We start from the raw sequence: 15943 nt of genomic DNA, 5'->3' as shown, positions 1-15943 counted from the left end.
CACTTACAGAATAATTTCACACTGACCACATATAAAACATTCACAGAGGTCTTTAGTAAGGCCTGCAATTAAAACATTTGAAACTTTTATGGGCTGGGCTCAGGGGAGGCTATACTTACTTTAATAGTCCATTGATCAAATACGCACTGGAACGCATTTGAAGCACCTATGCCTGCAAGGAAAACACTCACAAACAAGCAGGCTGTACAGGGCTGTTCTCACAAACAGAGATGAGTGGGTTCCTTCTTAAGATTTGGAGAGCACAAGGACGCCCAATCTTTCACGGATGGCCTTCGAAAGGAGAAGGCTTCTTATCCACTATGGTGATGAACTAACTAACGATGGCTTGCCCTTGCGTGTTGGTGTGTTTTAAAATGACCATTTCACATAGGATTTTAGGATGCAGCATTCGGGTTATATGCATCATGGTTCCTTGAGTAAAGTAATAGCAATCACTGTTATGCTGGCAAAACATTTAGGTTGTCAGGCTGAAACGTTAATTTCATCTTTCACAGCTGCTGTATCACTGCCAGTTGAGTAACTACTGGCTTCAGCAGACCGTGTTGCATTAAGATTAGAGGGATTCATAAAAAGTATTTGGATGTAGTTTTATTGTTGCCCATGGTTCATTTATCTCAAAAAATCAGGCTTCAGTAACTCTGTTGCTGAGGGAGACCAGATGTTGGCCAAAGTTCATAACTTTTTATAATTGTGGGTTCACATCTTTTGCAACTACGAGGGATAGATGAGAGTTGAGGATGGTTACAGGTGCAATTCCTTAGGGCACTTACCGCAGACAAATAAAAGTTACAACTAATTATTAAAGATATATAGTTATTTCCAATGTAATCCTATGTAATATGCTGTGTTACTGGTTCGTTTGCGGAGAAGCAACACAACCGATACATTTGTTTGTCAAAATGTCTGTTTAGGGATACGAAAATTCACTCAGCCATACATTTTGAATTGTATCAGCCCCTTTTTAAAATTGGTAGCAGGACTGATTGGACCCCACACTGCTGTTATGCAACCACCCACTTTGTTTTGTTTACTAATTTGTGTCGCTGAAATCTCTCGGGCTTTCAAAGGTCTTGTTGTTTCAGAGGTTTTTCTATTTTCTTTCTATCCTCAGCGGCTTCACACAAAGGCAGACATGACCTCTGAACCCGGCCTCAGAAATGAATGTATTGTGTTGAACCAAACAGCCATTGTGTGTTTCTTCTGCATGGTCATTAATTATACATATTGCATATAGCATCGACGATCCCGTGTCCTGAAACACATGCAGCACCATGAACCAGAGAAGAGGACTCTTCTTCACTTGTCGTGTTTCTCAGTACATCCTCATTCAAGATGACTGCACAGTCACAGGCCTCAGTGATTGCCACAGAAATCCCAGCAGAGATTCCGATCCCCCCGTTTACAATTCTGGCATTGAGAATGGCGGCTTTGGTTAGAAAGCTGCCAGGATATTCCCACAATAGCAGGGCGGAGGATAATGAGGTGGTCCTGACGGGATGGAATTCCCATTCAAGGCCATCTTGGCAGCAAGTTTGTGCAACAACTCAAAAGATTCACTTTGGGGGGACTGGGAAGGCGATACTCCTGTCTGCCGTGGCAGGGAATCTGTCCCTGTCCAATATCTTATGACAACACAGGCAAAGCTTACTTTCCCCATTGGAGGCTTGCTGAGGCACACAGTTCTTCACTATATTTTTCCTGTGTCGTATTTTTCCAAGTCATTTATATTATTATGCAGGGGGCTGTATAAAAGCAGAATAATATGTAATGCTGGTTTAAAAAAAAGTTATTTCTAGAAAAAGATAATGCCTACATTAGAGTGGTGTTACAGAAAGTGGTGATCTAATTTAATGGAGTTACAAAGCAAATCATTAGACGACTGAGAGTGAAAGAATGCATATGAAAGCAAATCTCTGCCATAGGGTTTGTAAATTTAGAAGCCTTCGAATTTTCTACGTGGAAATGTGAAGACCTTTTGAAATCATAACAACTAAAAACAGATTCAGGTAATCTGAATTTATGCATATCATATTTATACAGCAATTGATGGAAAGTATGGTCATTAATTGAGACGACTTGCACTCACTGAGTTTGAATATTCATTTATGAATATTTGAATCGGATAACTAACGAGTCATTCTCCATTCTCGTACACAGTCTGATCGATTGATTTCAGTCTCTATGGTTTAAGGACTGTCCTTCAATGCCCTGAAGTTTAATAAGTTATGAATATCTTGTTTGAAATAGCTGCAACTTCAACTTTGTATCTGAATTGTTGAACACTGAAATAAATATATTTGTAATCGTATTTATGACATGTATTGTCATTACAATTTTTTTTTACTTTTTCAAAATGTTTTTGCTTTAAAAAATTGAAACACATTGGCAGTGATTTGCTTCCGTTAATGACCCCTCTGAGCTCTTGGCTTTTTTGTTTGTCCTGTCAGTTTACCTTTTTTATCTTTAAGTTTGCTTTTATTTCAGAATATAAAAAACATTCATATGTGAGTGGCAATATTGTAACCATGAATGAAATAAAATCAATCCTCAACTCGTGGCTGTGTAAATTAAGTAGTTATTATTCTGCAACTGTATTGGGGTTGGAATGCTTCTGAGCCCGCAAAAGAAATATAATGCACAAAACAAATCCTCTAAAAAATACAATATTTATAGTATAAATGGTATTTGCAACCCCTGATGTTTGTTTCTGTAATTCTGCTTACAGAAACTAATTAAAAATGAGTGACATTTTTTTTCTTGGGTGAGGTTATGTTTTTGATTGAGCATTACAAAGCTTAGACATTCATAAAGCATAGCCCTCTGCCGCATCGCACTATCACTTGTTATAGCTCCTTGTGACAGTTGGGCTTCAGCTGATGCCTAGTCGGGTGCCTTCCATCAGCTGTGGATTTGGAAGCCAGTAATTAGGTCAATGGGGGTCGCCTTAGTGGGCCCTAAGTGCTATATATTTTATTATTTTGATCAATCAATGCTATGGAAGTAAATACGAACTGTTGATATGGTTTGTTGATTGTGTTGACACACACTTACACTATTTTAAAACACTATTTCCTTTAAATAATATTTGGCCATGTGGGCACAAGGATATCGGTGCAATTGAGTGTTTTTGGTTAGTGTCCTTTGTAGTACTGTTGTACTCTTTCCCTTTCATACACTCCCCCCTCTGAAGGGGCTCTGTTCTTTGCTAAAGCACCACTCCTTTTGGCTTTCTCGTTCTTCTCTCCACTCATCCTTGTAATAATTTCAAATGATGATGGTGTGAAACTCGACAAACTACTGCTTTTCTTGCCCAAAAAGAGTCAAGATCTCTAAAATTATTTTAGATTTGGCTTGCACATTCTTACCTACAGAAATGTTATGTCTCTTGGAATTCACCAATCTTTGCACTGCATTGAGAGTCATTAACTAGTTTTTCTCATCTGAGGGACAGGAGTTTTTTTAACATCTATTGTATTCGTTCAATAAATCGAGGAAAGTTGGACATTATCAAGTTCTTCCATCCTCCTTCTTTTTGCGTCATGCTTTTCTTATTAAATTTGTGTGTCAGGCCTCGATTTCCATATATCAATACTGACATTGTTTTGATGGCCGAACACATTTCACACATTTTTCTAGGGTTAGGCTATCTATTTCAGTGAGCTTCAACTTGTTTTGAAACCCTTCATTTGACCAAAGAACGTGTGTTTGTAAACATTGAAGAACTAATTTGAATTGTCCTTAAATCAATCCAATTAATGATGGGGGCGCATTTTCACCAATGTGGTTTTTCGTTATCGTATTCCAAATCTACAGCATATTCTAGGTATTCAAAATAATACATGTGGCTGCCTGTACTGCTAAATCCATCTCTGATATCGGACTTGTATTGTATAGATCAGGTGTTTCAAAACGTGAATATACATTGTGTTACAATCAATGGTGATTTGGAATCGATTTGTTTATTTTTGTTGAGTTGAAAACTAGTTTGGGAAATTGGTGAAGGAGAAGTATTATTATTCACCTAAATTGTTTTCCCTCTCAGTATGGTGACTGGTTGACGGGTTCTTGCAAGAATAGTCTGGTATCAGTGTTGTGAGTCAACAACGAGATCCAGTTCCATAGGGGAGATTGTAGATGGTTTCGGAATGCAGTGCATGTTCTGATCAGCGGTAATGGAGAAAAACACAAAGTACTACTTTTGCGTTTGCCTGACAGATGCTAGGATTCAGCGTTTTTAGCTTCCTGAACAATGAACAATCGTATACAACAAACATAATGTTACAGGTTTGCTTTCAATAAAACAAATTCCCCTTAAATGCATTTATTTGAGTAGTACATACAGTAATAATTGCTATTCAAAATTGATGACTTTTACATTGATTCATGTTGGCTGTTTTTCTCAACAGCACAAAAAGGAGTTCATAAAACCAACACTAAAAGGGAATTGTATTTGTTTCTAGGAAAGAGGTTGAATCCAAACAACCTCTTTTATGATGTCAAAATACATGTGGTGGAAGGCACTGTGTTCTAAGGGGTATTATTCTATTTAAATTCCAGTGTCTTGCCATTTCTGTGCATAAATTCAAGCCCCTTTTAGACTACTAATGAGTTCTCTTCTCAATGTTGTGGACAGCAGAGGTGCCTGATGACAATGTAGGACCCCATATGATACCCCGGTTTTCACACTGTGCCCACAATAGCTGTTAAAGTCATCCTCAAAGTACACATCCTCTCTCTGTCACCCTGCCCCGACCACACCCTGATCCACAGACTCACAGGCTTTGTATTCTGTTAACAAAGGTGAATTCATTTAGCAAGGTCGTCTCTCGGACATCTGGTCTGTCGGGTCTCTGGAAGGGACACTGTAAAGTAGGCATCGAATGACACGCGTGCATGATGTGGATTTACTACAGCAGCGCCTGTATTAAATCTACAAGCCCAAAGACAGTATTACATGGTCGATACTTTCCTGGTCTGGTATCTTGCAGTACTCTCTGGTTATTTCATTGGTTGGGAAATTAATCAGGGATGCTCAACAAAGTGGTCAAGCTCTTAATGTGAAGTTCAGTGCTAATAAGTGTAGTCAATGTCTAAAAAGAAAGAATAAAATACGAAAGAATTTGAATCCCCCCTCAGCTGTCCGCCTCGCTATACGTTTTCCTTGCTCATGCCACTGTTTGTCTACTTCTGTGTAGAGCACATGAAAAGCAACTGCCTTTGATTGAGTCAGCACAAGCTATTGTCACATTGCATGCTAGATGTGCAGCAGCCTTTTTTGTTGTGGCCTATTTATTCCCTTTTTGGAGATCCAGATGAATATGCAGTAGCTAACGAAACAGGGACAGTGTGGAGCATCAAGCTGCTTAGGCAGACGGCAGCCAACCATCTGACGAGAAACAATAAAGAATTAAATACGCATAACATCCTGCATTCAGTGATCAGTCTGTGCATTCTGTTGGAAAGAGGAGGGAAATCACAAGGAGGTCATGCATATATATGATTTCATTATAAAAAATAAGTCAACGGGGATGTATTGACAGTTTATTTTTGTATTTATATATGGAATATGCAGAGACAACGATCCAAAATGTCAAAGTCAGGGATAGACCAAACTTTCCTTTCTTTACTTGGGGCCCATGTCCAAATAGCCTCTTTATTTCAGCGTATGCGGCCGCATGTGTACAACCAGACCAAGATAACCGCACACGGGGTCTTTCTCCAGAATGTTTTGGCATTTTTGTGCAGCCGCTCACCTTGTACTTCAGGTTAAAAAAAAAATGTAATGGAAAAGCACTGCCTTCATTACTGTTGCTTTTTTGTCCCCCAATCCCAGATTAAATCAACTGTCAAACGAACACCTGATAGGCGTATGCATCGTGACTTCAATCAACCAACCAATTGACAGCCCTACAGCTTAGAGAGGTTAGACAGGCTTAGCGCCTAAAAAGAAAAGCTGATTTCACATTTCCTGACAGTAATCATTCCCTACAAAACATTGCTCTGCTAGTTCATAGCTCATATCAGACTTTAGATTACTTATCTAATGTTTCTCTTACTTTCGCTTCATCATATTTGCTTTGACCAATGATCTTGCTGGCAGCAGTAATATGTTGGAGCGTAATTGGCCGCAATTAAGAGCAAACAAACTCAGCCAGTGCCAATAGAAAACGTGTCTGTAAAGGTTTCAAATGAACCCTGTTATAAAAACCACCTGCTGAAAGCTTCGCCTGCTTGCGGTAAGCAGTCTCTCTTCCATAAAAAAATCCAATGCTGCAAAATAGGAAACAAGGCGTTACTCTGCCCCTTCAGTTTTTGATTTCCGGCCCAATTCCGTCTTAGTCAGAAGTTCTGCCATAACATAGTAGGACTGCTGGCTCTGAATTTATTGCTCTGTTAAATGCCACCCCTGGATGTAAAAGAGTGCTGCTTCCAAAAAAATGCACCCTCTTTTTGCAAAGAATCATTGTTGTGAATCCTGTTTCTCATTCATCTGAACATCTGCAGGCTGTAACAAACCTTATTTCCAGTGGCCACCTGGCTTTCCCTGCACTGAGGTCTTCTCTCTGGTGACTCGATCCAGGCCCTTAAAGTGATTTGACGTCACAAATGGGCCCTGATGGGCATGCGTTAACAGCCTGAACCGTGGCTGACAACGGAGCCGACATAATCGACTGTGAGCTCCAATTACACAGCAGCACAATGCGTTTTTTTGGCACCATTGTTTTCAGATTCTTCCGGATAATGGCTGCCTGGTGATGCCTGAGTTGTAGAACGTATTCATATTTTTTTTATAGAATACATGGGGTGGGAAGATTAGGGTCCATCATAGGTCTCATTCGGAAGCCTTCGGAATGGCTTGCATTCATAATGATTTTCAGGACAGTTTGCTTTCGCGATTAGGCTCCATCAAGCTCCCATTCAATCAGCCTCTCTTCAGGGCACCTGACTATGAGAATGCTTCTCCGTCAATGTGGGCTGCATGGCAATATGCATGGCAGCATAACTGGGCTGGGTTTTTGGATTATGCTAAACCCAAATGTCTCAAATTCTCAGCTTCACCTCTGGGGACTCCACCACATGGCAGTGGTTTAATTAATCCAGGGGAGGCAGGACGAGGACCGAATGAATGTTAAGGACAAGCATCTCTTAAATGCTTATCCAAAAGTCTAATCTACGTGTCTAATGCCGATGTGCAGTTGTAGTAGCCTTTTATTCTTGCAAAACTAAGAAATATTGTTATTTTGTTAGAGAATATAGAGATATATTCTGTCTCCTAAAACAATACGGTTGAAAAGAAATGCAAAGCATGCACACTGCTTTATAAAAAAGAAAAAATGGAAGGATTTAGCAAAGGTCAGATAAACCTTTCACTGTCGGACACCATCTGTTTTGTTTACGTCACATGTCTGAATCCTAAATCACTTTCGCCTTAGTCCTTGGGCTCTTTTGTGAGGCTGCTTCTTCAACATCCAGACGTCACTTTGCCGTCACTGCCTGCATTTTCTCTTCTTATCTATCTGGGCCATGGCCACCGTAACAAATAATTGAGAAGTGTACTAGTTTCATATTGAGTGATGAATCATCAAACTTGCTGAAAATGTCCCCTGAAGGAGCCATTTGATATGAGATGTAACCATTGGTGGGTGATAAGAATGGAATTGATATAGAAAAAAGAAATTGAGAACAATAAAGCTGTATTACACAGTAAAACCTCTCAAAATCACATGCCGGTTGTCTTGGCAGCAACGACTTCATTTAGGATTTAACTTAGCTTCAGTTGACTTGGTGCAGGTTTTAACACGGGTCATGCCACCACAAAGTATGCCATTTTCATTTATGACTAGTTTAGGATGAGGATCCATTTAATTTCAGAATTGCCATGCCAAACACCACTTTCGAAAGGTTAAACCATAAACGTATCTTCTGATTCGCCCCAGTAACAAAATTGTATTTGATATTGACAAGGACACCTTCCTTTTTTCTTCCTTCCTTTATGCAAGACACCCTGTCTACGAAACTCCAAGCTTTGCGGTGTTTGTACTTGTAGGAGGTCCAGTTTATAACTTCTCATCAGCGTTGAGCCCCACTGTCCCCTGCCAAGGTCGTGCATTTTATAGGTTCTTCTGCTGCATCGGGGTCCACCCCGCCTCCCTCTCTTGCACGATTGGCACATTACAAACTCGATTAATCTAATGACATTTGTTCAGATGAATCCTTTAGTCTATAAAATGTAATCGACTATAGTCTATAATGCCATAAATAATTTCATAAATAATAGGAATTGCCAATTTCAAGTTACAGTTGTCTGAGTGATGTTACATCTGCTCGCTTTACCTGACAAGAAAAACAAAATACATTTTGTTTTGCTACAAGGCTACAATTTCTGAAGCAATAAGCAACATATGCTTTCTATTTGGACTCGGATTTGATTAACTTTCTGTCGTTGGCCTATTAACTAGACTATTAATAACATTTTAAATATATCTGCACACACAACCAATAACAATTTCCAACTCGACCCTAGTTCGCCAACGACATAAAGTGTATTCACTGCAATTTGCTTAAAAAATCGACATTCCGACTCGGTTATTAATTGGTTGTAGAAATGTATTGCTGGTGGAAGGCAGATCGGCCCAACAATGACATGATTACAAATGTCCTTCCAATATGTGTGGTTCTGGCACCGACTTGTAACCTTGTCTTTTTGCTTCCACAGGAATTTATCTTGCCAGCCTTTCAAAGTGGCCTATGTCATTGCACACTGAGCTGGGGTCAGTGGGATGTCTCCCATAAGGATGGCAGACATGTTCCCTGGCTTGGTTGAAGACATGTTATTGTAGTTGGCAAGCATACAACATGTACCTTCCATGTTGATTTACTCAGAGAGAATAAGTATTTTATTCCCCAGCGCATGCTTGCAACATGACTCAGCAGATGTGTTTATCTGTCCACATTTTGCCCCAGCTAAACGTAACTGATTTTTGCTGCCTGAAACCTGGTGTGCAGTGCAAAGCCAGTTAGTTTGAGAGGAATGAAATGAACATGGTGGTGCACCCTCATACTAAATCATGTTCGCTCTTGAATCTGTTTCTGGCATCCTCAAGCACTTTGTTGGCTCTGTAGAGAGCCTAACTGTTGGATGAAGATTATTTATGGGGAAAAATTAACATTCCAAAAATGTATATGGAGATGGAGGTGAATATGACACAAAAAAAAGAAGCTAACTGAAACTGTGCTTTTAAAATGATGCATGGCCAATGGCTCGTTTTGCAAAGCCATGCGTGAGCACTGCGCTTTGTGGTGAGATTATAGCGTCATTCTGATAGCATCATGCACTGCGAGAGAGAGAGAGAGAGAGAGAGAGAGAGAGAGAGAGAGAGAGAGAGAGAGAGAGAGAGAGAGAGAGAGAGAGAGAGAGAGAGAGAGAGAGAGAGAGAGAGAGAGAGAGAGAGAGAGAGAGAGAGAGAGAGAGAGAGAGAGAGAGAATTACACCAGCTTCTCTATCTATATTCATTAAATAGTTCATCAAGCCTGAGCACCAGAGGCAAGGCGCGCACAGTGAGCGGTCTCCCCATGATTCAGAAGCAGCTGCTTATGCCGTGGCCACAGAGAATTCTCACCTCCCACGCCTTTCTGCGCCCTCTCTCTCTCGCCCCCCATCTTTTCTATGCTGTCTCATCTGCCTGCGTCTATTGGGATTGAACGCGTGACTGCTTGTAAAAAAAAAAGAAAAGGTATCCATCACATCAGTTTTTTTCCTGTCTTTGCCGACGCCGGGTTGCCTGCGTCCTGTTTGTACCGATGAGTGCCCTGTTTAGATTTACCCTATCCCATAGTGACAGGTGATATTGAGCTACTCATGCATTTTGTCAGACTTTCTGTCTCTCCTTCATACCCCCCCCCCTTCCAAGCCCTGATTGGCTATCCGATGAAGGAAGGCACATGGTAACTCGTAATGTGTCCGTGGCATAATCTTTTAATTAATTATTTCTTAATGTTTTGTAATTTTCGTGTCTTAAAAAACAGAATCAATGATAATCATTAAGAAAACTAAAATGTTGTGCGGTTCAACTTCCGTTGATTCATATCTTGAGTTGTAATGAACATATGGTAAACATTGACATGGCAATAGTTAGGATTAATATGCCGTGACATATTTGATGGATGCCATACCACAACTCTATCTTTCAGTCTTGTTCTTTAATTATTGACACAAGGTATTGGGTAACAGAATTGCCTTCCGATTTTTTAATACGCTTTCATGAGCTTATTTTGGAAAAAAAAATTGTTATTCTCTTTCGTATCTCTTCTCTCTCATATCACAACACCAAAAACTAAAACGATTGAATGAATTTTTCAATGTCTCTGAATGGCCAAATATTGTCCATTCACAAAAAAAATGGTCATGGTCCTTATGAAACGGTAGGCTGGCAGACTGATGTCCATAACGTGTGCCCATGTCTCTGCAACACGTTGCAGCCAAGCAGCAATGATTCATACCGGTGTGTTTTTTGAGCTAGGATACTCGTGTGTTTGACTGAAGCAAAAGCCCTTGTGTTAGACGGATCCATCCTAGCACTGTGTTAGATCCACAGTCCATAGATCCAGAGCTAATGATTTTTCTCCTGTTTGTTTCTCTGCTCTCTCATCCCTTTTTTCCAATTTCTTTTCTCTCATCTCCCCTTTATCTCTCCTTGCCTTTTCCCGTATTATTCACAGCCCCCCTTCTTTCTCTCTTCCACTCTCTTCTTTTACTCTCTACAATTCTCTCACTCTCCTGCATTTTGCGGCTGTCATCCGATCACCTCTCTCTCTCTCTCTCTCTCTCTCTCTCTCTCTCTCTCTCTCTCTCTCTCTCTCTCTCTCTCTCTCTCTCTCTCTCTCTCTCTCTCTCTCTCTCTCTCTCTCTCTCTCTCTCTCTCTCTCGTCTTCCCACTTGGCTCTCCTCTCGTGCTCCGTCTCTATCTCCCTACCTCTTGACACCCTTCGCGTCCCTCCCTCTTGCTCGCTCACTCACTCCCTCTCTCTCTCTCTCGCTGTCTCTCTCCCATTCTCTCTCTCTGGAAAAGGCAGCTGATTGCAGTGAGTCAGTATCATGGAGGCAGGCTGCGGGGCTGCCGCAGCAGTGGGGATCTCAGCGCTAACACTGCCTGGAGCTCTGACTGCGTCCAGCCATGACGTCCTGGACAGGTGAGCCCACCCCCTCTACCCCAATCTCTCTCTCTCTCTCTCTCTCTCTCTCTCTCTCTCTCTCTCTCTCTCTCTCTCTCTCTCTCTCTCTCTCTCTCTCTCTCTCTCTCTCTCTCTCTCTCTCTCTCTCTCTCTCTCTCTCTCTCTCTCTCTCTCTCTCTCTCTCTCTCTCTCTGTGTCTCTGTCGCTTTCTCTCTCTCTCTCTGTGTCTCTGTCGCTTCCTCTCTCTGTGTCATACACACACAAACACACATGCATGTACTCAAGCACGTTACCGCTCCACTTTAGAGGACCTTTTGAGTGCAGAAGATTTGTGGATGTTAGGAGAGAAGTAGAGGGGGTAGACCACACCTTAGTGTTTGGTTTCGGTGCGTTCATGTTGTCGTGTGTGTGTGTGTGTGTGTGTGTGTGTGTGTGTGTGTGTGTGTGAGAGAGTACGCGAGTTTCCATACTTTGCTGTTCGGTTGAAAAGGGGCATTCTGTGTGTGTGTTTATGTCAGTGATTCAGTGTAGCTATGGGTTGTTTCAGGCGTTTGCCTGTGTGTTTTGTAAGATTCATTCATTCCTCCTGTATGTTCTGTGCCTGTGTGTGCACTCATGTGTGCATGCATGCGGATGTACGAATACCTGCAGCGGCAGCCTTACAGCTGGGAAACTGTGAGCACAGAGTAGTGCGAGACTTGGCCCCTGCTTCCCTTATACCTCAAGGAGAAATGACACCACAGAATGCGCAGAGGATGGGAGGGAAGGGAGGGTTGTTAAGCTGACATGCCCGAAAGTAACACACACGCGCACAAACTGCACGCACTGCAGACCCAACCTGTGGTGGTTACTAGTAAGCCAACCTCCCACTACCCGGTCATTAGCCATCCCATAATGCAGCGGACTCTCCCGGAAGCTTCCCTCGTACATCTCCCCCCCCCCCCCCCCCCCTTCAATGACAAAAGCATTCAGTATGCTCACAGCAGCGATTCGGCGTGTCGGCTTTCTCCTAATTACGTCATCGCTACAGCTGAGTCCACACACACACACACACACACACACACACACACACACACACACACACACACACACACACACACACACACACACACACACACGCACACACTATTGCAAAAATAAATGTGAGTTTGTCTCCCGACGAACACAGAGGCTGCAACCCAAAGAGGATCACAGGGATGTTTGAACACACACTTCCGCCTTTGTGTTCACAATTAAAACAAACCCTCGCTCGTCCTCCCTTCCGTTCTATCCCTCTTTCATTCTGCCTGTTTCATGATAACAGTGACTAAATTACACAAAAAGAAGATGTATTAAAGAAACCTACTTTATCCTTTCGTAACATGACAGTGAATGACTCTACCTCATGATGATCAATATCCACAGCATTGACCAGTGAGAAACAGTATGGGAACTGTTAGTGTCCTGGGATCCTGTTTTGAGAAATGCTTCTCTAGAACACGTTGGGTAGTGGCATATAGAGCGATATGACATAGTTTTGAGTCCAACTTGATATTAGCTCAGGCCAAAGTGCAGCAGGAATGTGATCGCTCAGGATTTGATTCGATGGTGAAAAGTGGCTAATCCCGCTAGCCAGCATTGGGTCGGTCCATTGCAAGCCTTATATGATGAATGGGAGTGGAAGGGTTAGAATCATGGTTAGATATTTATTGGTATTTGAAATGCCATCCCTGCAGGAGCAGCCGGAGGGGAAATCCTTCTACAGCTGTGGAATAAGTTGCATTGCATTCAATTTATAGATTGTAGATATAGATTTGTAAATTATGCATCTGTTCACATTCTGTTAGCAGCAGATTCTTGCCAAAAGAGAGAAATGTATCTCTCCTCAATGGGCTGATTTTAGTTTCCATTGGTTCATGCAGCCCTCCCCCTTTGACGTCGGACCACCAGCTAGCCAATGGCTGTCCTCCCATGTTCACTGAAGGCCCCCCCCCCCCTTTCCTTTCACGCCACATTGCCAGGGGTCTTTCCCACAGTGGCTGAATTAGGTTGATGTGTGGCGGTGCCCAGCTCTGGCCCTGATGCTCGCTGGCATCTGTCCATCTGTTCACACACACATCTGTCTAACCCCTTTTTAATTAATTAATCTGTTTAGCTGGATTACAGTGGAGGTTGCCCCCTCTATCCCCAACCAACAGCCCATCTCTCATCTTTCATTTCGAACTAGGTCTAAATCCTGCTCCAGGGTTACCATGGTAGCAGCAGCTTAGCATACATTAGACACTTGCCCGACATTAAAATGAGAGACAGAGAGACAGAGGGCAAGAGAGAGAGAGTGATGTCTAAAAAGGAGGAATGCTGCAACATCATGGAAAAAGAGGGAGAGAGAGATGGAACTGACCCTCTGAAACGCAGCCACGCTCAGCCCCTTCCCTGGTCCATTTCATTAGATGATTTGCGGTGGCGTGGCCGGCGTGTTTTATTAAAGCGCTGGGTGATGCCTCCTGGTACTCCTGTTGGCCGGTGGGGAGATGGTTGAGCCCGGATGACTCGAGGAGGGGGGGGGGGGGGGGGGGGGTCGACGCGACGCGGTCGGGGATGGCTGACAGAATGGGGACACAAGGAGACCTAGAAGTATTAATCCGTATTTGTCTGGAATCTGGACCCCTTGTACTGAGCTCCGACAATCGGACCCCACATCTGGCGGTAGAGGGTCTGTCTGCAGCTCTGGCTGAGGCCGCTGACGTGTTGATCTAGTGTCTGGAAGTAGCTGAACTGTAACATGGTCCAACAAGTCTGTCAGTCCCTGGTGCTTACTTATGTACAGGCTGGGGTTTCGAAACCGAAGAGAGTGTATTTATATTGGTCTTATTGGAATGACTAATTTCGTTATTAGCACTCCAGCAATCAAAAAAAGAGACGCAACATTGTACTGAGCGCATTTTATTCCTGTGCATTATACCATCATCTATTCCACTTAAAAGTCAATGTCCTCTCTATACTGGATATACTGGGTGGAGTGGATGAAAGCATGATGGAGCTCGACCCTGGGGAACCTCATGCTTGACTTGATGGGGTTATGAGAGATCATCATTAAATCAAAGCATCTGCCGGCCTACTTGGCTGCACCATGAACGTGAACTCCAGCAAGGATTGTACATGGGACAATCTATTGGCCACAGTCCTCATCAATAATTATTTTTGTTGTGATTACCAAATACTCTGATGTTTATTATGTATTCCTTTTGATACATTGGTGCTAAAATCTCAGGTTCTAAATTGTTGCTCAAGTGTTGCTTTTAATTAGCTAAATTTTGTTGGAGCTTTCTTGACTTCACGTATGCTGGAGTCATTAGTTCTATAGTGGATTCAGTGGAAATTATTCCAACCTTGTTTTGTTCATTTCACTATTAACTTTTTTGAACTCTGCAACTCCCTGCTCAAGTTAACTCACTACTGCACCTCCACTTCTACGAGGTCCCCTTTATCATTCTGTTTCTTTTTCTTACCCTACAAACCAAGTTAAATAAAATGTCCTTTCTTATTCACCGCACTCAGTAAAACCGTTAATCATTGGTGGGCCGGACTTCTCAAGTAGGCATAGTTGCTGGTGCAATCGCCAGCCATGAAGGATGAAGCCTCTTTGTTTCCAGAGTGTTTTTCACTGCCTCTTGGACACCGCATGTAAAGACCCAACCAAGAGGAGTCATTTGAAGAGAGGTGAACCAACCTGTCTACACTGCCATCCTGAAATGCAGTTCAGATCTCAAACCACCTGCTCCCAAATAAAACACTCCTAGTTGAATATGTATATGCACTCCTAAATACGTTGGCACGCTGCGTAGTGAAACCAAATAGCTGTCATGTGAATTAAATGGTTATAGGTTAGGGGGTTTGACTCCAGACCAAAGGGTATGCCTTAAGACGCCGTCACCAATAGTGATCCCCCTCTAGTCATCCCTGAGAAAGAGTCCTAAACCTGTACACCTGCTGTATACGTCTCTTTGGAATGAGGCGTTTGCTTAATGACTGCAATTGTAAATAGTTCAAGCAAACTTTAAATTAAAGAAAACAATGTTTTGTCAAAGAGTAATGACATTTGTTTCCTTAGTTCAGAGGGAGTAGACTGGCGAAATGGTGTTTCTCTACAGGAAGGTTTCCAGGTAACTGCATCAAAGGACTTTACATGTGGGTGGATGGTCATGTTGTGTATATGCATTTCCTCCAATGTGGGGTGTATATATAGCCTGGTCCTGCTGATCGTGTCAATGGGGTTGATTCTTTGATCCTAGGTGAGCCCATCTTCAACAAAAAGTAACCGCTGTGCTTGGTTAGCAAGGAAATGTGAAACGATCGAATAAAAAGGTGGAGTGTTTGAGTACTTTGAACAAAGCTGCCTTTCGGAGTGCAGTCCAGACTATCAAACTGGAAGGATGTCTATCAAGATTGTTTTGCCTCAGATCTCGAATTCAGAATTGAACACAGGAATGCAAATCTAAATACTCTGCCAGAGATTTTCAGCTACCGTGTCTCATATAAGCAACATTAACGTATTTTTTTGGTCTTGTGCTTTCTTCCTCTTTCTTCGTTGTATTTATATATTTTTTGCTGCTAGCTTATCAATTTTAGCACCACGGTAGTAGTTGTTGGTGGAGCCTTGTCAGTGTCTACTCTTTCAAACCCTTGACTCTCCACGAAGACGGCTGCTAGACGCACAAACAGCAGCTGACAGAATCTGTAAATGCAGGACTTCAGCTGTTGAGATTCATGA

General features: G+C 42.2%; 1 protein-coding gene across 1 annotated transcript in view; it reads left to right on the top strand.

Moving 5' to 3' along the window:
• Positions 1-15943, top strand: part of arhgap32b (Rho GTPase activating protein 32b) — a 77508-nt gene that overhangs the window by 2459 nt on the left and 59106 nt on the right. The window contains exon 2 of the mRNA XM_030361057.1: positions 11091-11211. Within this exon, the coding sequence (XP_030216917.1) occupies positions 11117-11211 (95 nt within the window). The 5' untranslated portion in view covers positions 11091-11116. The remainder of the gene's footprint in view (positions 1-11090; positions 11212-15943) is intronic.

The sequence above is a fragment of the Gadus morhua genome, chromosome 7 (assembly GCF_902167405.1).
Source record: "Gadus morhua chromosome 7, gadMor3.0, whole genome shotgun sequence".
Taxonomy (NCBI): domain Eukaryota; kingdom Metazoa; phylum Chordata; class Actinopteri; order Gadiformes; family Gadidae; genus Gadus; species Gadus morhua.
Note: the sequence above shows the minus strand (reverse complement) of the source record. Positions and strands in the feature narration are given on the sequence as shown.